This window comes from Ursus americanus, chromosome 35, assembly GCF_024610735.1.
Source record: "Ursus americanus isolate L20-20 chromosome 35, mUrsAme1.1.p, whole genome shotgun sequence".
Lineage (NCBI taxonomy): Eukaryota > Metazoa > Chordata > Mammalia > Carnivora > Ursidae > Ursus > Ursus americanus.
In genome coordinates, this window is record NC_142161.1 from 16531996 (window position 1) to 16556157 (window position 24162).

Here is a 24162-nt window from a genome sequence, read left to right on the forward strand (position 1 = left end):
GCGTTTCTTTTGATTTCCATACTGTTATAAATTTTTTTTAGCATTAGCAAGCTTTCTCTTCTAATCTGTGATTTTAGGCTGCTTGTTATGAGTTTAGAATCCAGGTAACTAATTGAATTGTGTACAAAGTAATAGCAAGTAATATCCGAGTAAGGTAGTTATAGGTATTTAATTCAACGTTTATGGTTTTAGTGAATGGGCTTTATGACACTTAATTTCCATCCGCTTTCTTTATATTCAAGTTTGTACTGGTGTGAAGCTGGGAACTAATTTTTTGTAGCTGTTTTTATTCATTTATGCAAATAAACAAGAAACATTCTTCTTTTCAAGGGCTCAAAGCAGTTTTACTCAATTTATGTAAAATAATAAGAAAAGAGAAGTAAATAATGATGCCCCTGTTATTTATGTTCCCTAGTCAGAGGTCACATTGCTGTGGAAGTCATGTTGTTCAAATTATAGACAAAAGGATCTCTACGGAACCAAAGGAATTATTTTTAATATATCTAAAGCTGCAGGCTGTGGAGGAAATACTTCTCATAAGTATAGAATAACCAGGAAAGAAGTTAAGGAAGGGAGCTGCTGAAGTTCTAGTACACTTACAGAAGGAAGGTTTTAGGGCTAAAGACATAGATGCATAAATAGTTTGCAGAAGGCACAGACCACGATAGACGTGACTGAAACATCATTAAGAAAATTTGCATTCTTACAGGCTTTTTCTTTTCTTTTTTTTTTTTTTAGTCAGAAATAGGAATAAGACATTCCTTTATATAAGGGCCTGTTAAGGAAACATTATTGAGAACTAAAATTAAATAGGTAAATGTACTGTATCTTTTGAGTTTTGTGATATAATTGATATGTTTAAAATCTCGCATGGTCATTGCCTTGACATCAAGGTTCGCAGAATTTATCTTAAAGCACAAATTTCTTCAAAGCTCTGTCTTAAACTAATATTCATAGTCTGCTTGGGCGATTAGTTATTTAATATTATTTTACTTATTTTTTTAAGAAATGGAGCTAACTAAAAACTTGTATTACACAGACCTGCCTTTGTGTCACCTTACACATTTTATTACAAAGAGTGCTAACGTGGCTCTTCTTTTCCTAGCTTTATTGTAGAAACATTGCTGAAGTACTTGAAGTCTGAGTTGATGAGGTATATAATGTGAACAGATATAACAATTTACTTTTTTTTGTTTTTGTCATTATTGACAGTTTAGAAAATGTAAAGCTGTGGTTGGTAGGTAGGACCGGTGAGAGCATCTACAAAACGTGTCCAGGTTTCTTGAAGAGTTATTTTTACTCTAAGTGAAGGACATTTGAAGTTGTCGGAAGCAATATGTGAGTGAATCAGCATGTGTTGCCAAGTGAGCATTGGTAACATCCTCTGGTTTCTTAAGAAGTAAATAACGTTTTGCCCTTTTGTGAAAACTTTCTGTTTGTTAGGGTTTTTCTTGTTTCTGCTTTTTCAGAAAAAAATAAAATAAAATGTTATAATCAGAAGATGTATGTAAAGTTAGCCCCCCAGAGTGAGTTGTTATGTGATTGGTTGTTAAGTCCTTTTAAGCATTTACTTATTTACTTAACTATGTAAGAAAAAAGGCACGAGGGTCAGAAGTCTCTGTAATTTTTTGCAATAGTATGATAAATTTCTGAATATTATTAAATTTTGATGGTTTTTATTACATTAGCAGACAGACACATGGTTTAGTTGTTTATTTATAGTGCACAACAGTACACTGAAAATAGCTTACAAATTTATAAACAAACATGTCTGCCATACTCATACATACCTACAATAATATAGAGAAAAATGACATCCAGACACCGTTTAAATTTAGAATATGGTGAAACCTATTTAAATTTAGAACCTTTAGGGGTCAGTGTTCCCTAAGAAAGGTTAAAAAAGGTTACTGTGCCTACCCAAATTAAATATTAAGTCTACTGTATTCTAAATATTTCTTACCAAATGAAGGCAAGAAATGGTAAGAATCATACAGCTTAAAGATGCTCCAAACAAAAGCCTTTGAATTTTACAAGTTTCTTCAATATGAGTTTTAGGTTTACTATTTTAGAGAATTGTATTTAACATGTAGTTTATACACAGAGTAGTTATTTTTACTTACGTATATTATCTCAATTTAGATATGAATCAGGTGTTTTTAAACTATTTTCTTTTAAGCTTACAAAGCGAACATGATTCTAAATCACTGTACTCATTTGAAACTTGAAATGAAAAACCACTGCTAGAAGCCCTTCGAGTCCTTTCATATTGTAGTTTACTGGAGACTAGCAAATATTTTAAAAATCTTAACTTATTGAATTTAAGAAAAAAGCAGCTGTCCTCTTTACTTTAGAATTAGACTAACAATTATCTTTTATAACCATGATTCTGATGGTTTTTCTACTAAGCAAAATAAATAACTAAAACCCAACAAAAGGTAACTTGTCAGTGATTTGTTAGTTTCTTATTGAGTCGGAATACTGTTTATTTTTGCTTGGCATTTGGAACCTGTGTGCCACCATCAGCCTCTTTTATTATTGGTTCATCTATCTTTCTGTCTTTTCACAAAGTATGTGTTCTTTTTACCTTTTGTCCATCTGTTTTTCTGTAATTGAATTATATCTAAAACTATTGCATGATTTGCAAGCATTTTATAAGGGGAGACATCTTTAGAAATACTATAGAAAAACATCTAGCATGCTTTTAAATGTCTGATCATTGTGACTAAAATAGGAGTGTGGAATCTCACATCATTTTCATAAAGTTTCTTTTTAAAGCAGAGAAGAAGGAAATGGTGAGTTGGATGGAATGGCCATCCATTTCTACCAACAAAATAGCTGTTAGGGAAAAAAACAGATTCCTGGGCATTATGATTAGACACTGCTTGAAATTCAGCGTTTTGAAATCTAGATAATCACTCCCTGTTAAGTTATAGGACTTGAATTGTATTTAATAATTGGCTTTCTATTAAGTAATGGTATATTTTCCTTAAAAAGTATTACACCATGTTTTTGTTTCATAGCAGAAGGTAAATTTTACTGGAGAACCAGTGCATTTAATAATTTCAGTAAAATGTTAAAGTAGAACACAGGTTTTGAGCTAGATAGACCTGGTTGTCAGGTTTTTGATCTTCCACTTACTACCTACCTGGACTTGGGCACAAATTTCATAATTTTAAGCCTGAGTTTTCTTGTGTATGGAATAGGGAGATAATTCTTTAGGACTGTTTTGAAGATTAGGGATTGTGTATGTAAAAACCCTACTACAACACCTGAAAAAGGAGATGAATTTATATAATCTGTATTTCACATACTAGAGTAATTACTTTCACTAGTGTGGTAGTGATAATGGTTTTTTTACAGATGCTTTAAAAAAAGAAAAAAGAAAAAAAGGATTGTTAACATATTTTACAGGACCTAAATAAATGATGGTAGTTGTTGTCATTGTTATTCTACCCAGCTGCGAAAGGTAGGTCTATTAAAATTTTCAAAACTATTAAGAAACAGAAACAACAGTATTTGAAATGGTCATTGTTAGTTTTATAAAAATATTCTTTTCAAATATAATGTTCACAATACCATTAGAAACTTGAGTTTTTCAAAGTAGCGTAGTTTGTATTCGGTATGTTTATATTTGTTAGAATATAAAATCAATTATGTTCATTTAGGGTAGAATCTAATTTTGTCTGTATTGAAATCCCAGTTGCAATAAAAATCTTCAGACTAGTGGCACCACACAATATGCCTTTCATTTCCTTTTGGCAAGTGTGAATTTAAAAATGCATTTTTTATTTTCCAGATGCCATAGAAGGGTTAAAAAAGAACATGTCCTCAGTCTGATTAAATTTACTATTTATCTCTATAGGCCCTAACTTACTAGAGCAGTGGTAGCTTCTCACACATGACCATCTAGAATATTTGAAAGAGTGTTTTTAGGACTACTGGCAGCTGGTCAACAAGGATTGATTCATTTACAGAGGAAATGCTAAGGCTACTCTTAAAAGAATGATTGACGCTATACTCTTTCATAAAAAATAGATTTCTCTTATTTTAAATAACTTTATTAAAATAAATGGGATTCTTTGTGTCTTTATTTTTAAGTTTGTTATGAATGAGTCCATTTACTACTGTTGTCCTCAGTTGAAAAATGGAATGAAAAAAAAAATGTTTAAAAGGGCAACTTAAGTTTTCTAACTGGTTATGAAGTTTATGAACTGTGTTTTGAGATTCATTGTTTCTGATATGAATAATTCACATTTGTGAATTTATGCCATAAATTGTATTTTTTTCCTTTATTTTTTGGCATTTTTAAATAAACTTTATTTTGTAGAAAAGTTTTAGGTTCACCACAAAATTGAGAGGTAAGTGCAGGGTTCCCACTATACCCCCTACTCCTTCACCCCCCCCCCAACACACACACACACACACACACACACACACACACCCTTTCCCACCATCAACATCCCCACTATAGTAACATTTGCTACAATTGATGAACTTACCTATAAATTCTGAATAAGGGAAAAAGTTTGCAGAATAATAGACTCACCTTCTTTTATTGTTTTTATTCGAGTGTTTTAAATCAGTTCAGGCTATACCCTTCAGGTGGAATTCTCACTACACTTTTGGTTCTTCTTTTTAAAAAATGATAATTATTAAAAAGAATAAGCACAACAACTGGTAAATTTCTTTTTTTTTAAATAAGTTTTATTCTCCCCCATTATTTCTATACTATTGGTATGATCCTCTCTTTGTACAACTTGTGACTATTTCTTTGATTTAAGGAAATCCAACTCTACTTTTATGTGTAAGTTCTGTCAAATTTATTTGTGGCCATGAAAATATGAATATGTTTTTTGAAATAGAAAAGAATACCTGAATTTTTCAAAACTTTTTGCTTTGTTTTAAATTCTCCATTCTTAAGATTCTGAGGTCTTTGATAAAAATCCTCATTGATTTCTGGTTATGGCCCTTTGATGCTAGAACACTTCCTGGAACACATAGTTACAACACAAATCTTAATACAATCTTATTGAATCTTTAATATTTTTTTTAGAAATTAGGATTTCAGCTTATCATATTTAAGATAACCATTGTGGTCTCCATAGTGGCTATATTTTTCACCTTTAGTGTGATTTATTATAAAGTCCTGAGTGTGCATTGGCATTTTGTTGATTTTGAAGATCTGAATCAATATACATTGGTGTATAGACTGAAATTATAGCCATTTACACAGTCTGTCTAGGTTTACTGGCTGTTCATAGAGTAGGACTGATGTGACTACATTTACTCACTAGTTTGGTTATCAATAAATCTGGTAATTGAATAAAAAAATGGGGGGGTCACTAAATACCCCAACTCTGTGTGTGTGTGTGTGTGTGTGTGTGTGTGTGTGTGTGTGTGTGTGTAATTCAGAACAACCTAACATGTAGGACATTATTATCTTTTGGGGAGTTCATGCAGTTTTTCTTTGTTTTTGCCTTTTGTGTTTTTTGTTTTTCTTAGGGAATATGAAAAAGGAAACAAATCAGACTACAAAATTTTGCAATTTCATAGTCTAAATGACTGAATTAAAAATATTCTAATTTGTAGCTTTGGGGTAAATTCAGTTATTCTTTGCCAAAAAGTGAAATTGTGCTGATAGACGTAAATTAAAAGTAATTATTTTTAAAAATCCAATTTGACTTCCATTTTTAATTTTTGAGAAAGTCTAGGCTTCACATATGGAAACTTTTTGGTACTTTAAAATCAGGATGGTGCTAGTGGGTGAAAAGTTAAAAATGATCAGTTCATGTTGATAAAATTATACTTGTTGAATAGATACTGAATATGTTAGTTTTTGCTAATTAAGTATTTTTAAAATTAAATTCTCTTTTTTAATGCAGTTTCACTGGCTGTACCTAGGGTAATTTGACATATGCCAAAACATAGCAATGCTTATTGATTTTGAGCGATTTTAGTATAGAAATATAATCAAAATTAAGCACATGCACGTTATTAGAGCTTGGAGTTTGAGGCCTCTGGCTGACCGATGAACTGGCAAGTGTAGGTAGTGTGCTACATGAGGGGCAAGTCTTTCGCTAATACCACAAGGGTCTCTGGCCCAATGAGTAGAGTTTGATAGTAATTCTTGCTACAAGTATAAAGGGAGGAAGGAAAGAAAAAAGAAAAAAAAAGAAAAATTAAGCACGATAAACCCTATTTATCTTTTTCATTTCTCCCTGCCTGTTCAAAAATTTCAGATTAATATTGATCAGATTAGGATAGGTTGGGTTTATTTAGCATTAGTTTTCTTGAACCAACATGTATTAGGGGAAATATAGTAGGAAAGATAGAACAAATACATAAATCTTTAAGGATTCAGGCTTGTGTATAAGCATTTGGAATATGGGTTGCAGGGTATTCTGGATTCTTTCCACAGATTAAGTGTAAAGAATTTATAATTAGAAAGAATTCCTATTTTAAGTAGATTAAATGTTTTTGAATTTTTTTTAAAAAGTCAAATGCTGCAATTTTGGAGTCACCGAAGCTTTTTACACAATCATTTTTAAGTTTTTAAAGTTAAAGTAATGATTTCAGTTCCGCAAATCTGATTATTTCCTTTTAGAAGTCTTCAGGGCCCATATATTATGGTCAACCAGTATAGAATTTAAGACCAGCACAAGGCTGCATTAGTCCAGGTAAGAAGACCAAAGACAAAACAAAAATTTTCATTCAAAAACCAATACTTGATCTCCTGAGAATGCAGTAGAGACTTCCTTTGCATTTTTAACAGGCTATTTGCTCTCTAAGATGTTCTGTATTGGTCTTTTATTACCTTTTTTTTTTTTTTTTTAAGTCCCTTCCTCTTCCCCAGGTCATTTGAAATGAAAACATAATTTTTTTTTTTTTACTTTTCTCAGGCTTTTTTTTTTTTTTTTTTGGCCTCAGATATTTAGTGCTTTTTTTTTAAAGTTCACAAATGTTAACTCTAATATGGGGCTGATGATACTGTAGTATTACTAACAAGGCAGAGTATAGTAGTCATGGTTGATTGATGAAATGGGAGTCCCTACCTTTTCGTTTTATGCTTTTGTTGTTTTTTTTTTTTTCCTGGAGAAACAAATGGTAAATTTGAATAAAACACACATCATTTGCATAGAAAGTTATGTAATGATGCCATATAGAGTATAATGATTTCCTAAAACCTTGTATTTAAAGTAACCTGAATTACAATGAGAGATAAACAGAATATTTACCCATCCCTTATGAGCTGCTGCTGATATGTAAATTTATTCTTCTACTTTGCACAAATATACTTTTGAGCTACTGCTTAAACACTTTGAGGTCCTTAGTCAAACAGTTTTAATGATGCCTCCAATATTATGAAAGTGTGACATTTGATGAATGTCTCATATAGTTTTGATATCTGGGCACATGTCAACAAAAAAAATTGAACATTGGTTTGTCATGCAACACCTAGATAATTTATAATTTTACTGTTTATATCCATCTTGACATTTTTTATCTGCCAAAGGCAGGTTTCATTTGGAATCTTAATCTGAGATTTATTTGGTGGATCTGGAAATCATAGCTAGGGTTCCCACAGGAAATGGTCCATCTACCAACAGATTAAATGGCAGTCCTGCAGTTGTTAGGGGAGCTCTGCATTTAACACACATGCATACTCATTCAGTCAGCACTGTGGAGAAAAATTAAAGTAGTAACCCAGGTTTAGGAACAATGTAGCTAAAAAGTCCCATATTTGCTGAATGACAAAGGGTTATATAGCAGCATTTCATTTTATTATTCGTGCTTGAATTTCTTGTTTGCTCTGTTGAGTCTGCTGACGAATACTAATAAATGCCTGCAACAATCCAGACGAGAGATGCCTGGCAACAAAGCTATGCGGTGGACCTCCCTGATCTTCTCCAGTTCACAACCTGACCTTTTGAAAAATTGGCTGGGCTAAGCTGCAGAATTTGGGTGTAATGGTTATTGTTAACTCCAGCTTTAGGATTTATTAATTTGTGTGATCAAGACTTACCTATACTTCAAAGTTTCAAAAGACCAAACACAATCATCCATCCATTAGAACTAACATTGTGTTTCAGTGATTTCCACTTAGTGTCTGACTGGTGATTCTTCTGTTTTGTTTTTCAAATCTAAAACTGCTCTTAAATAAAATGAAAGGCACAAATGAAGAAAATCTGTTTTTTTCTCTTTATATTTATTATTGGAAAAGTTAGGGTCCGTAAGTGATCTATGAAATTGTTGAATTCATGGACAGTCGGTATGTGTTCATACTTAACAAACAAAAAATAGATAATTATGAAATCTGTTTTACTTGCAGTTGTGGAAATTTAAGACCTAACCTAGTTTGTTCATATTTTTAATTACTTTATATAAATTATTTAACACAAATTGAGAAAGGCCGAAAGGGTTAGAAATGTATAGTAGGTAGCCAAATAATTCATATCCCTGAGGCAAAAAAGAAAGAAAGACTGCTCATGTTAGTTAATAAAATTTTAGGACAGTTTTCACAATTATTTCAACCTAGATAATATTTGTAATGGTTTAAATAGGATGATATAAGTTTTACAGAGCTTTAATTTATGTGATATGTTCATGAGTTAATTAGGTAGCCTAAGCTTTAGGAGATTACACTGTTATACTGTGTTCATGGTCTTCATACAGTGAAGGATGTTAAAATTTAGAATCTGAAACATTATAATAGAACTTAGTTCTTACACAGAAATCTGATCTCTTCCCCAATAGAATGAATATTGATATGTTCCTGACTATTTAACTTGGTAAAGCAAACACTTTTTAAAATTTGGTGTAGTACCACCTCTTAAAATAGATTTTTCATAATAAAACAAATAACAAAATTCCAGTAAAATAATTTTCATGTCTAGCCAGTAGATAATTTGAAATATAGTACACTAAGTCATCATTTGTCTTAATCAAAGATGAAATAACCTCACCACTTCTTTTTGATATGGTGTTCTAAATATGCAACCATGTATAGGAATGTAAAAGATGTAGTTTATTTTGAATGTTGAACCTTCATGTGCAAGTGAATAAATTATGTGATATTGGTACGTTTCATGATTTTCCAACTTTATAAACCTTTATAAAATATTACTTCAATATCCGATAGCTATATTCTGCCTCTGCCCCTGATATATTTTTGACTTCTCCTCATTATATATATTACGCCTTTATTAGAACTATGTAAGACTTTGTATCTGTGCTTTCCAACATGGTAGCCACTGGCTATGTGTGGCTGTGAGCACTTGAAATGTGGGCAATGTATTTGTAGACCAATGAAAATGAAAGTTATAGTTCTTTCTTTTTTCTTCTTATTGCTGTTCAAGCCAAAATGTATTAAAACCTGAGAGAGTATACAGTATCCAAGTGGCAAGTTTGCATTTTTTTAAGCCAGAGATCCAGAAGTTACCTAATTTCTTGTGACTCCCAATTTAGAATCTCTGAAGGATAAGTGCCTGTGCACTACTAACTATAGTCCTGATTATATCTAATATCGTGCCAGGATAGTGAAGGCTTAAATTCTGTTGCAGAAACAGGCTATTTAAATTTCTTGTTTTCTCGCTACGGAATTGAATCTACAGAAATATACTATTAAATTTTCTTTCTGTGCAATGAATTTCTTTCAGGATCTTTTCCTAGTGTCTGGATTTCTAAATTTTGAAGTCCTATTACTTCTGTAACTTACTAGTTTTGTAATCTGATATGTGCTTTATTAAACCATTATGTGTTAACTACAAGTTTTAACCTCATTAAATAATTTCTCTTTATTGTATGTTTCTCATTGAATGAGCTAGCATTGTATTTATTTTTATATCCATGTCTTTGGATATTTTAATAAGAAATTTTAAATTATATTTTTTTATTCTTCTTATATTTTAATTTAAAAATCTTTTGCTTTAAAAAAATCTTCTGCTTTTTGGCAAGCAGAATTTTGTGATAATCATAGCTAACATTTATTGAGCGTGTACTCTGTGCTGACACTTTTCCAAGAGACTATATAATTTGAATAATTTAATCTTCATAACAACCTTTTGAGATAGGTGCTGTTATTATGAACTTTTATTGGTAAGGACGTTAATGAGGTTAAGTAATTTGCTAAAGATCAGACAGCTATTTGGTGGAGCCAGAATTCAAACCCTGCTGTTTGTCTTTAGTCCATGCACTGTGGTTTGGCTTGGAAGATCTAAATATACCAGTTTTCTACTTGGAAGGTCTAAACTTTTCTCTTGTACACACTCATAGTAAGTGAGACCACTCTAATATGGCACAAGTTTCTGATGTCTTTTTCTTTTATGTTTGGCAGGGGGTGGGGAAGCCCATGTATGCATCTATGTGGAAAACTAACCCTTCCCTGCATAAAAAAGGAAACAGCATTATTTAGTAAAGGAAATAAATAGTATTTGTACACACACACACACACACACACACACACAGATAACCTACACTTAAATTACTTAAGGAGTTGGCAGAAGTTATTTGGGCCCACTAACTGATACTGTTGTTCTGGTTATGTTAAAACTAATGTTCACTTAGAGAAATCCTTAACCGTTGAAAAAAGACAATATCTTTTGTTTAAAATATGGGACTACCTTAGAAATTACATCATCATATTAAATTTACAGTCTTATATAGTAGCAAAAAATGTGTCATATTTTGATGCTGTTACATAATGTGGTAATAGACAAAATACAAAAGAAAGCAATAAATGTGAGATTTTTGTTCTTTTTATACTTATAAAATCATATGCTTTAGTATAAGTAATCATCTTTCCCCTCCAAAAAAAGTTTAAAGAAGTGGTGACCAATTATATGAGCAAGCATCAGAGAACACATGAACAAATTGCCTCCTTTATGGCTCATTTTAGATATAAATGCCCCTAAGTAGCACCCGCATCCGAAGGTGCAAGAGATCCATTTATTTGAATGTACTTGCCTATAGTATTTCTATTGCCCTTTTTCTTTTCTGTCCCTGAGCTCTCAGGTAGCTGGCATGTTGCTATTCTGAGTAACTCTGGTAGGATCCCTAGAGACAGTTCTAGCTCAACCACTCTGAAGAAACAGCTCTGTAAACAGTATTGACCCCCCCAGGGGACCATCAAATCCGTTTACACAGATACCAGTTGTCACAAACTATTTACAAAGCCAGACAGAACAGAATTTCCCAGCCTTTAAGAATCCCTATTTGATTCTAGCCACCTTGTCACTTCTGTGTAATAGTTGGGAAATAACAGTTATTTTTGGCCATGAGCCTTGATTTGTTGAGTAGCATCAGTTTAACTGAGTGTATCATACATTAACTAATGTACAATTGTCTGGAGAATTGAACTCAGAGGGGATCCTAAAGCTTTTTCCCTAGGGTAAGAAATGGTATAATGTTAATTTTCTAGACTAAGAAATTGAGAATTTAATAGCAATGCTAGTGTTGAGATAGTTGACAATACTGATACCTACAGAAGTTAAGAGAATTTTTTAGATCATGAAGATGGTCCATTGGAAACAGCATGAAAGTCACTAGAGTGACACAGGGTCTTCAAACACATGTGGGTAGCCAAGGCACATATATTAAGTATTAAGATTCCCCCAAATCTTTATGAAATCCACCCATTTTACCCAGATGAATAAACTGTCTCTAGCTATAGCAATTTGAGGAATACCTATTAGTAATCCTCTATAACATCATTTTCAAATGGCCATAGGATAAGCTGATATGGTAGCAATAGCATAAGATATTAAAAGCAAAAATTGGGAAATATATTTGGTTTGATGTGGTCAAATTCTCATGTCCAGTAATACAGTGTGCTCACAGAAGAGCAAATAAAGTAAATAAAGGAATTGATATAGTTCTAAAAATTCCCTGTCATTTAACTCTTAGGAAAGAAAGACTTCAGAGTATTATGAAGTATGAAGGGAGATTAATAATTTATTCTCTAAGTCCATATGGAGAAATATATAGTATTTATTCTGTTCATCATAATGATGGAACGGTTAAGGACTTTGATTAAACACTGAAGCAGATTACTAAAGAAGGTTATAGAGTTTCCATTTTAAACCATGTGAAAGAGGAATTAATAGAATAATTTCAGTTTTAAGCTTTATCTGCCTAGAGATAAGAGTTTGAATTGTTTTTTCCTTTTAAACATTTATCTTATCTTTCTAATTGACTGGTGTGCAAAACAGACCTATAACTTCCCTTTTTGTTGCATTGTATTGCCTTATATACTTCTATTTCTATATGCAGTGCCTTTTCAGGTGATGGGACAATCCAAAGAGCTCAACCGAAGCTTTTAGTAGCTTCACCCCATTATCACTTCATATGGTCTTTCTTCTGGGATGGAGAGTTCAGAGAAAATAATTGAAAACTGAGTTAGAGTCACTAAATGCTATCATCTTCTCTTGGTTGGAGACAGTACCAACTCAGAAATTGAATTTAAGTCAGGCTTTGAAAAAGGTAAAGAAAACTTGGCAAAATGCAATATGATAAAGCAGTATCTTAAAATTTGACTTGAAAAGTCAGAGTACACCATGCCTGTGTCTTGTTCTCAAATGTTATGAAAAAAAATAACGTGTAGATAGACAGGTAGGTAGGTAGATTTGGAGAGAATGAATAATAAAGAAAATGCAGTAAAATGTTAACATCTGGTGAATCTGGGTGTCTTCACCCAGTATATAGGAATTCTTTGTACTGGTTTTGCAACTTTTTTATAAGACAAATTATTTCAAAGTAAAAAGATAAAAAGAAATGACTTACTACAATCAGTTCCTGTCAGTTCTTTCTTCTGTCTCTGTCTTCATCATGTTCCTGTAGTCAATGAAGTTTTGACTCTCCTTTCTCCTTTCTTTTCTTGCCATTTTTCTGAATGATTTTCATATCCTAATAGGTGATACTTTTAGTACCCTGATTCCTTGATTTCTTCCTCTCCAAGTACCTTCATCATCAGTCTGTTTCATTAACCCATTCCCGGATGAACCACATCTTGGACTCTGTCCTACATATTACTCATTTTAGAAATTTTTACTCCCTCACTATGACATCTTGTCATTTCAAGAAAGACATACAAGAAGTGTCTGTGTTTTTCCAAAAGTTATTCCTTCTTTGTATCATGCTTGCTTTTCCTGTTCTTTTATTCTTACAGTCTGTCAACTTTTTCTTTACACCATCTAACTCGAACTCTTTGCTCTTTGGTAGTTGATTGCTTTGCACATCCCTACTTGTCTTTTAGAGGAACAAATGCCTTTGTGAAATCTTCCCAGAGTCTTCTAGTTGAGCATCAGTATGTCTAGCATGTTTTATATTTGGTCTCTATAGCCCTAGTGTAGTCCTTTTACACTGTATTGAAATCATTAGACCAGTTTGCTTTCCTCACTATACTACAGAGTCCTTGAAGGGAGAGTCTGTTTCTCACTTGTCTTTGTTTTTCCTAGTACTTTCATACAGCATATCACATTGGAGGTTTTCCATAGATTATTAAATTAATGAATAAATAGTTTAATTAGAGGGGTCAAACTTTCTATACAGAGGTTGAATTCTAACATAGGGTAATTCAACATGGCAGAGTAGAAAAGCATTGAGAGAGGATTTAAGCAACATTTACTATAATAGTTGGTCAAAAACATAGATGAAAGAAAAATTTTATAAATCAGCCTTGTTACCCTAAAGTAAAATTAAATTCTCAGTAGAAGAGTATGGATAGTCTGATTTGCAGAGGATGCTCCAAATGTCTGGTAAACAGTTACAGTTGGGAATCTAAAAGCTTTTAGTACAGACCAAGATTAGAAACATCTAGAATTCTTCAAAAATATTAAACATTTAGAATTCAAATCCAGAAGTACATTAGGACTTGCTGAATTTATTTTAATAATACTATAAGGGATTATAATTACTGTAATCCAGGAGGGATCTGCAAAGGGTCCTTTTATTGGGAAGATCACACATCTGCTCTGAGTTTGGAGAAGATAGGACAATACCAAGTGAAAAGGTGCTGATTTACCAAGAGTTCAGCAGATCATAAAACTTGATAGTCAGTAAGCTGAAGTAAGAAAGAGAGCTATAAATATAGTAGGCAGATAGGAAGGATAGATACCAGGGATGGAGTAAAGTAAACACTAGGAGATTAGGGATAAAAAAACTGAAAGGAGAAAGATGCTGAACTAGACCTAGAAATACTGAGGTAAAAATATGGGACAAGTTGTACATAGTGGTAAGATAATGGTAATGTGCATAACGGAAAAACAGATCAAAGAGCCAAGTACTTTGCATGTATATACCCAGTTAATCATCAGAATAACTCAAGTAAAAGTGCTATTATGTTCTCATTTTACAAACAAGAAACTTAGGCTTGGATGGGTAAGTAACTTGACCAAAGTTATGTACTTGGCAAAGCTGAAATTCTAACCCAGGCTGTCTGATACCAGAGTTTCATGCACAGTATCACTTCCCTATAATCATTAACTTATTGCATCCTATTTTTTGAAATCTAGAAAAGAAATCTAGAAAATAATGCTTACATCAGTGTTTCTCAGCTTTGATTGTATGCTGGAGTTATTTGGATGCTCTGACAGATTTTGTTAATTAGTATAAGATGTGTTCTGGGCTAAGGATTTCCAGAAACTCCTCAGGTTGTTTCAACCTGCAGTTAAGGTTGTAAACCTTTGCCCTAAATACCTACCAGAAGTGGAAAAACAATACTGTACAGGCTTAGCTGATTACAATAGGAGTAAGACTAGTTAAGTACATGTTTAAAGCTATGAGAGCACCTATTTCCACAAAAATATTCAGTTGAATGATTTAATATGTAGCTATGGTATTTCACATATCATTTCTTTTTGTTTTGTTTTAAATACAGAGATAGCCCATAGTTATCTTGAACAAGAAACTAGAGGGAGAAATAAAAGTACAGAGCCGGATGAACAACCAACAGTGAATTCTAAGGAAGGCATGCATCATAAAGCCAGTGAGTTAGGTAATGAAGCCACCCATGAGGACACAGAACTCCCAGGGCAGAGATCAATGAATTTTCCTTATCCGGGTGATAAGACAGCTGACTGCGCTACTAAAAAATCCAAGTGAGTGCTGGCAGCCTTAAATTTAGAAAATAAGATTGAGAGAACTCTTTCTTCTTCCCTTCCTCCTTCCTCCACTCATCCCTCCCTTTCTTTTTGGCTTGGGCTAAATTGGATATATCATTAACTTATTGGGATTTGGGCAATCTACCAGAGTTTTCTACTGTTTTCTTTACATTGGTGTGATGCATGTAGATTGCTAAGTGAAAAAGCACAAGGTGAGTTTAAATGAAGGCAAAGTTGAATATTATTTTCTATGTCCTTTCATTTTTGATCTGGAAGTAACTGTTAAGGTGATATAAATGGGAAATTATTCATCAGAGCCCAAAACTGGCAGCTCTAGGACAAAACAAACCCAAATATGTGTTTTGGTTTTGGTTACCATGATTTTTTGTTTAAATGAATTTGAATGCTTCTAGAAAGGCCCTGTGCTCTCTCCCATTTGTCTTCCTTATTATTTCCCATTCTGCAGCTTTTAACATTCACCTTACCCGCTTATCCCAGGAGGAGTTTGAGTTTGTGACACCTGTGACTTTTACCTTTATGGGATTAAAGTACTTTGATAATTAGTCATATATTTTGAAAATACTGCAGAATTACAAAAATTTCAATGACTAATTATATATTCAGTCCAAACAAAATCTATTTAATATATTTTAACAGTTTTGCGTAAGAACAGCTAAGTAAGTAAAATATTTAAAAATTATTCAGTAGATATATTAATAGCTACGTTAATATATAATATAGTAGATATATATTAATATGGTCCTACTTCTTGGCAAACAGTTATATCATTACTAAAGTGCAGATTTGGAATATACTTTTGGGGGATTGGAGTAGGGATGAATGAAGAAGTGATAAACGTTTTATAACCACATGGGACAAATAGTAGAGATTGGGCTAAAGCCAGAATATTAAATATCTGATATAATTGCAACAGAAGAAATACATAGTAGGTAGAACTGCACTGACTGTCCCATACCTCACTGCTTAATTTCCTAGAAACTCTAAGATTTATCTATGTTTACAACTTTAATATAATGCCTTCAAAAAATGGTCCATCTCTTCTCCCTTCCCTCCTTTATACTACTTGCTAACAAGTCGTTACTGTTCTCAAATAGCATATAAAATGTCAAAAAAAATTATTTACCATTAAATGTCACAGGAATAGGTTTTCATTTTTAATTTGTTTTGGGTTTAATAATGAAAAAAGGATATTCTGTCAACCCAAATGAAAAAAGTATGATTGTTGTTCCCATTTTCCAAAAAGTGAGATACGTTTCCAGACTCCTGACCAAAAGTACAAATAGAATTATTCACAACCCTTAAAACCTGAATTCTTTAAGTGTGCTGAACCATGAATCTCTGTAGAAGTTACTAAATGCTTTCCACAGTAAAAGCAGTAAAATGCTTTTACTCTCTTAGTTGATAGATTAGTACCTCTGTGAAATTGATGTATTTATTCTTTTTTATCTATAGTATTTTCTTAACAGTGCATAGCAAGAGAAATTTAAAATTAAATAACTTTACATATTTTTTGTTAAAATTAAATTTGTCTCTCTCTTTTGCACTGTAAAATTTATGGATCCTGTATAGTAAAAGTCATATGTGTATATTGTTTAACAGGTGTTTTTTATTACAGCATTATGGGACATAGAGCTAATGATTTGCATTGTGAGTGTATGATCCCTTGTCAAGTTACTTCGGACTTAGATAAAGAGAAGAAAATAGCATTTCTTCTAAAAGAATTGGACATTCTCAGAGCAAGCAATAAAAAGGTACAATATAGAAAGTCTGATAATTGTATGGTGTGCGTTTAGCTGTTGACCTTCTAAGTTTGCTTTGTTGCCCATCATAATTCAGTTTCATGCTGTACTTTCATCCTTTAATGGTATGGCTTTATGTTGTTGCCATACCATGCCATGAGAGTATGACTGAGGTGAGACATTGGCTATATAAAGCAATTTCTTTAATTTCCTCCCTGGCTGGCATGTGATATCCCTTCCTTTTTCATAAATCTATGGTACCCGGAGTAGGTACCTAAAAAAAAGACTCAAGTTTTACTGTAGTAAAAGTTTACTTCAGTATTATGGAAAGTGAGAAATACAATGTACTGATTTCGTGTTACTTAACTTTTTGTTTTTTTATTAGTATCAGTGCCCTGTATTTCACCTCGTAATTAAATTTTAAAGTCTTAAGGCTTGGCAATATTGTCACATTCCTTGTGTTATATACTGCTGCATTTTGTCCAGTCCAATTTGTCATGTCACGTTTTATCTTTCCTGACTCTTTCTAGTTACATTTCTTGGAGTTTTAAATAATGTTATTAAATAATGCTCATATTCTATGCCTTCTGTTTTTTTAACCTCTGCATACCTCTACATACCTTTCTGATTTTAATATTCTAGTTTTTTGACCTTGATCATGCCTGACGGAAAACAACACAAATGACAAAAGCCAAGGGAGAAATTTAAAAAAAAAAAACAAAAAAAAACTGTTGAGGAGTTCTGTATGAAAGTAGGAGATATTTTCTGTATTTTCATTTAGCTATTATTTATTACATGCCAATTACAAATCAGGTGCCAGTGCCAATTTAAATGGAACATGATGGGATAGCATTCTCAAAGGAGATTTGTTTTACATATTAAGATTATTATCTTAATTAATTTTGTTTCAAAATATTAGAATTACTAAGAGAAGCTGTAAAGCTGTACTCTCCGTTATTTTATTAGGATAGTGCCTTCCAAGTCTTTTGCTTTAAGACAAAGGAACAGATAAGATTGCTTTTTGCTGTAGTTATTTTTAATAATTATGTCATTTCTTCTTTAATTTCATTTGCCTGTACGCACACATACAAATTAAGTGTATATCAAAATGTTTTTATAATTTCTATATCATTATAGGTAATTATTACTTTATGAAATATCTTAAAATTTTAAATATTGTGGAAATGCCCCCCCCCGAGTTATGTATTTAGGCAGTTAAATGTAATATAAAAGGGCTTATAAAAAAATAATTTCTACTTTGGGATTAATTATATTTCTGCAAGAAATTTGTCAAATAACAATTTGTGTTTTTTCAATGTGTTTTAGCTTCAAGAAAAATTGACTGAAGAAGATAAGGAACAGAGAAAACTAAAGGTTAAGCTGGAACTCCAGGAGAAAGCAACAGAAGCTCATATTGCTGAAAAGACAGCAGGTATGGTAGATGAGTATTAATATATGGTCTTAAGAATCATACACAAGGTTATTATATGATTGGCTTGGTGAATACTAGCATACTGGCTTATTTGCCAAAGGAGGGGAGGCTCTGTCTTTTTTTTTTTTTTCTTTTTTCTTTTTGGCTGCATAGAAAATAGGTGGCTTTAACATCCTGGTACTGGTATTAGTGAGAGCTTTACCTGTATTCATACTGATTTGGGCATTAAATGCATTGTTAACACCATGTCAATCCAATCACAAAAAGGTTGTTTGTTTTGTTGGAAGGGCCTGAACAAACAAGGGGAAATAATGATTACCAGTGCCTCTACCTTTCAACCAGCAGTTCAAATACCACTTATTGTTTTAGCTCGTTGAGAGGAAATACTTCTCTTCTGTGTGAAGATAGTCATATATTCATTGCCAATGGAAACCTACATTTGATTCAAAAATCTGTTTTGTGCAATTAATAAGTTTTCATCTGATGATGTGGATGATAATGGAGATAATATTTTCACTGAGAAGATTAAAATGAAAGGTTGCCAGAGTTTAAGATTATAAATGACTGCCTTAAATATGTTTTGGAGTCTATCTTTACTCACAGGTCTTTGCAAGGAGAAATTTTTTTAATGCATCTGTGATATGTTACAGATAAAGATCAGATGATTCTCAATAGTCTGTGACTCTCTTCCTCACACTGTTTTATGTTAAGGATAGAAATCTTGTAGTATAATAGAAATTAACATGCAGAGGCATTTTAAAGGTTACTTATTTTAACGCTTTTGTATCAATTGGAATGATTTTAAGAAAAAATTGTATTTTGTGATTAGTTTGGAGTTATAATCATATTTTATGAGCTACATGAAGCTGGTTGCATATATGGAAGAATTCTGGTGTTTTAGATTAGAGACAGGTATAGCCTGTCTTTAAAATATTACTATACAAAATAGAACTAAAGATCACTATGAAAATATAACCAAAATTACCTTAAATAAGTACTCCAGCTAAAATAACAAATGGTTGCTTTTCTATTAATGTTAAACTACCATGAATGTTTTGTTTCTTATTTAGTGGAGAAATACGAGGCAAATATATTTTAAGGACAATTAACAGTATGTTAAAATGAATAATTCAGGTATAAATTTGGGACAATTTAGAAGTGTCTTGTTTTTTTATAATCAAATACGTATATACTAATTGCTAGGAAGGTATTATAAGAAGTACATTTGTTTTGAAGGTGTTTGCGTCACAATACGACTTTGCATGTGTCTTACAGGAGTTGTTTGATAAGATTTAGGCTGTTTAGGCCATTTCACTGATGAAAAGCATGAATTGATATGTCTGCATAGATCATTTATGTCTTGGAGGGGAAAAGTCATTAAGCAGTATTATCTACTCTTAAAACTTTTGTAAGATATAGCTAATCATCTACTTCAAATATTTACTTATTTGTATGTATTTAAGACTTCCCTTTGACTAAATAGTATGAATCATGCATGCATAAATTGGAAAGAATTTGATTGCTTTATGATTCTTGTTAATCGAATATTTCTCATTATTGATACAATATTATTTTAGTAAATGTTTGAAAAATATTTAGTATTTTTTTGTAGCCTCCTAAATTGATAAAAATAGCAGTGCTGTATAGTTTCTCTGGAACAAAGCAATCTAATTAAAAGAGATACATCCAACCACTTAGTTACAAAAATGATGAAAATGAAAATCCTCTAAAATATATACTTTTTTTAAGTATAAATTTTCAGTGTGTATCTTTTTAATGTTTCAGTTCTACCTTTTAAAAAAGATTAAAGATATTTTACTTGTGACATTAGAATCATCATTGTAATATGTCAAAAAAATTTTTAAAAACTGAATTGCTTAAGAAATCCATTGATTTGAAACTATAATAAATTCGTTAAGTGATTTTTGATACACTCATGATTTTTTCATGTTTTCTCATACGTACAGTCTTAAATAGCTTATTTTCTACCTGACTGGTAGTAAGTGTAGTCAAAAAGCAAAACACAGTAACAAAAACAATTATGTCAGTATCTTAATAGAAAGGGGAACATTATAGAAATATGATTACATGTGAAAAATGTTTTCTTTAGTATCTAATGGAAGGATATTAATCCATATAACGAGAACAAAAAAATCTACATAAATATCATAAATATTGATGTTTGTTTCTATCATTGCTTATTTTCATATTCAAAATAAAAAGTGATCTTGGTTAAGTATATTATAAATATGTATACAGATTTATGTATTATAATGTATTAAGCAGAATATAAATGTTTAAAAAAGTCAAGATATCCCACATTAGAAGAAATACATGCAAAAACATCTCTAAACTAAGCATTGGAAATTGCAAATAAGATACAAAAATGTTATGTTTACAGATTTTTCAAATAAAATGTAAATTAAAGTATGAAGTACTCGAAGGAAATAGGAGCCATTTCCTTGCAATATATGATACAAAGATTTATATGTAAGAATATTCATATCAGTATTAGTTATGATAACCAGAAAATTAAAATCAATCAAACACTAACAGAATGGTTAAATAAATTAAGATATGTTTATGCTGTAAGGCATCATGCAATAACTAAAAACATTTCTGAATCGTATTTGGTGATATGAGAAGATCTTCACAACAACATTAAGTGAAACTTAGGGGAAAACTATTCAAATATAATTTTGTTAAATATATTTATACATGTACATTATATAAGACAAAAGACAAATTTTGGTAGTATTATTGCATGTATCAATGTTGCAATTAAGTTTTCTGCCCTTTCAAGTTTTCTACAATGAGTATGGATTAGATTTAGTATTAGTACTACTATTATTAGAGATTGGTATTACTAATCAATAAAGATGTGATTTTTTTAAAAAGTTGCTTGCTTTCTAATCTTAAAATGACTCCTGTGATAGATTTGATATATAAAGACCACATAAACCAAAGTTTTATGAAATTTATATGATGGCTGTGATCAAATCTTGTCATTTTACCTATGCCATTTTTGTTGTCTTTCAGATTTTCACATTTGTTTTTCTCTTTTTGTGTATTATGTAACTTATGTATATATTAGTCCATCTTTTCTTCCCACCTGATTGAATATAAGAATAAGAATCTGGTGTAGTCAGGACGCCTGGGTGGCTCAGTTGGTTAAGCGTCTGCCTTTGGCTCAGGTCATGATCCCAGGGTCCTGGGATTGAGTCCCACATCAGGCTCCCTGCTCAGCAGGGAGCCTGCTTCTCCCTCCTTGCTCCCCCTGCTCGTGCATTCTCTCTCCCTCTCTGACAAATAAGTAAATAAAATCCTTAAAAAAAGGGAAAAAAATCTGGTATAGTCAAAACCACATAAAACAAGGGGCTCAGTTCTCTGTGAGACACATTGAAATAATGGGAAAACCAAAAGCCTTGGAATCAGATTGACTGAGGTTCAAATCACAGCTTTGATACTTTATAGCTACTGTGTGCCTTTGGGCAAGTAACTTATTAGCTTCTTCAGGTTTACCTTCTCCCATGTAAGATGTGAATACTAACTAATTTACCAGATAATTTTAAGGATTATAGATAATGTATAAAAGCACCTAATATGTAACTGATACTCAGTAAGTTGTAGCTTATAGTAGTATTGGTTATTCCTATCATTATAAAATTCTTAAATCTTTGATAACATCAGAAGTCATGAAAAGATTTTTCTTCTGTTTGGCTTTTAATTAAAAATATATTTTATTTAAGTGTGAATCCAAAATAAAAGAAATGGGATACAAAGGATTTGGGCTTTAATCTAATGTATAACTATAATAAATGTTCATGTAGACTGTTAAAATAATGTTAAGCCTGTTTCCTTTACTTCCCTGTTGGTTTTTACATAATGTGAACACTGTCATTCTAATGTAATCTCATGAGAGTTTGAAACTCACTTGTTTCCTCTGTTGTGATAAAAATTTCAAATGGTTGACACTTATACCCTCCCCTTCTTTTTTCACATCACCATCACCATTATTACTATTTTTATTAGACACTTTATAGGAACTAAGCTAATTTCTTTAAAAATCAAACAAATATTTATTGAAGGGTCGTTACATACTAGGCATTGTGTTAGGCACTGAGTATACGCCAGCAAATAAGACAGATTTGGGACTTTAGACATTTCTTTTTGACTGTAGTCACTTTTCACTCATAATACACTATTGAAATACATAGTGGTTAAATGTTCATACTTTGGATTCAGACCTTTATTCTAATCTTTTTACCACTTATCATGTGTAAGTGACAGCCTCACTAAGCTTTGGTTAAAACTTATTTTATAGGTTGCTGTGACATTTAAGCGATGTGATGTTTATGAAGTGCTTAACCCATAGAAGGCACTCAAGATGATGATGTCATCATCTTGCTTTCTCAAGACTCCTTGATTTAGTAGGGGATATATTCAAAGTGTACCTAATATAAGTAACTGTCCCATAACTATTTATATATGGTTTTGTTTCTCAAAAGATTGATATGTATTTCTTTTTTAAAAATAATTTATTAAATATTGTTATTTCATTTATCCCCATAGTTTTCAATTTCCCTTGATTTTAAGATTTAACCTTACTTAAAAAGTTTGAAAATATGAAAATTATTTTTTTAATGTTTACAAAGAAGAAAATAAAGGAAAATATATAGTAAGTAGGTCTTATTTACTTAGCAAAAGCTGAAATGACCAGGTCATTCCCTATGAGTTAACATTGGGAAAAATTTATCTCATTGCAGCTATTTAGGACTTTTTACTGTGTTTTAACTCACTAAATTGTACATGTGGATAAGATTATTTGAAAATTATTGACATATATGACCTTTAAATACTAGGGAATATTTTAGAGAAGCACAGCAGGAAACATTGACTCTCTATTTTTTACTATTTCTCTTCATCTAAATAAAATGTTTAAACCACAAACACTTTAAAATTTGTTTTGAGTTTGACAGTGACAGGTAGTATTGTATGGCCTGTTGCAACCATTAATTTACTCTTAGGTCAGTAATGTAGTTATAAATTTAAAAATAACTTGTTCAATTAAACGTTTTCAGTTTTCCTAAATAGGCTCAGTGCATATTATGTAGTGTAATATCTCTTAATTTTTATTACTGTATTCCATTTACAGTATACAGATGATGTTTAAATTTTATACATAAGAATATTTAGTTTTTTATGTTACTTTGTGATATTTAAAATATATTTCTTTAAAAGCCTTATTTTTTCTATTTCTTAAACGCTCGCTTTAGAGTGTCTGCTTTATATGTTAGTTATTTTTCTTCCTTGCATGTCATCCATTAAAGATTAGCTGTGGAAGGTTGGAGCATGGAGAGATTATGAATGACAGAACAACTCCTGTAGAATAATAATCAGTTTTTGGTATTTAATGCTGTTTGACTTTTGCAGACACATTTCTTATTAACCTTTGGTACAAAGAGAAATCCAGGTTCCTGATATCTCATGGAGAAGATGAATTTGAGATCCTCTTCCAATTAAACTGAAATAAGGCCAATATTGGGTTTTAGCCAAAAGAACTCCTTAGTTCCTAAGTCTTGTGTTTATAAATCTCTCTCTCTCTCCATCCATCTTAGTTACATTTTACATATAATTCAGTGGCTACATAATTTGCTTATCTTGCTGTACTGATTCTGCAAGCATTCAATCTGCTTTTTATAGCTTATCTCTTTAAACATAGATTCTTTTCTCTGCACCCAAATTTAGACTGATATTTTATAAATTAAAAAAAATATTGTCAAGCTCTTCTTATTACGGAGTGTGTTCATCTGTTTTTGGTAGGAAAGAGAGGAGTTTAATTGTGGTTGCCCAAAGCATCAGAATATAGAAT

The 24162-nt window shown here is 31.6% G+C and overlaps 1 protein-coding gene and 1 non-coding gene across 2 annotated transcripts in view; both read left to right on the plus strand.

The window, feature by feature from the left end:
- MIPOL1 (mirror-image polydactyly 1) overlaps positions 1-24162 on the plus strand; it is a 327574-nt gene that overhangs the window by 50610 nt on the left and 252802 nt on the right. Inside the window, exons 4-6 of the mRNA XM_045799749.2 lie at positions 14876-15095; positions 16735-16870; positions 18185-18290. Of these exons, the coding sequence (XP_045655705.2) occupies positions 14876-15095; positions 16735-16870; positions 18185-18290 (462 nt within the window). The remainder of the gene's footprint in view (positions 1-14875; positions 15096-16734; positions 16871-18184; positions 18291-24162) is intronic.
- LOC123794314 (small nucleolar RNA SNORA62/SNORA6 family) lies at positions 5987-6141 on the plus strand. The gene has a single exon (XR_006780181.1). It is a non-coding gene; the product is annotated as a small nucleolar RNA SNORA62/SNORA6 family (small nucleolar RNA).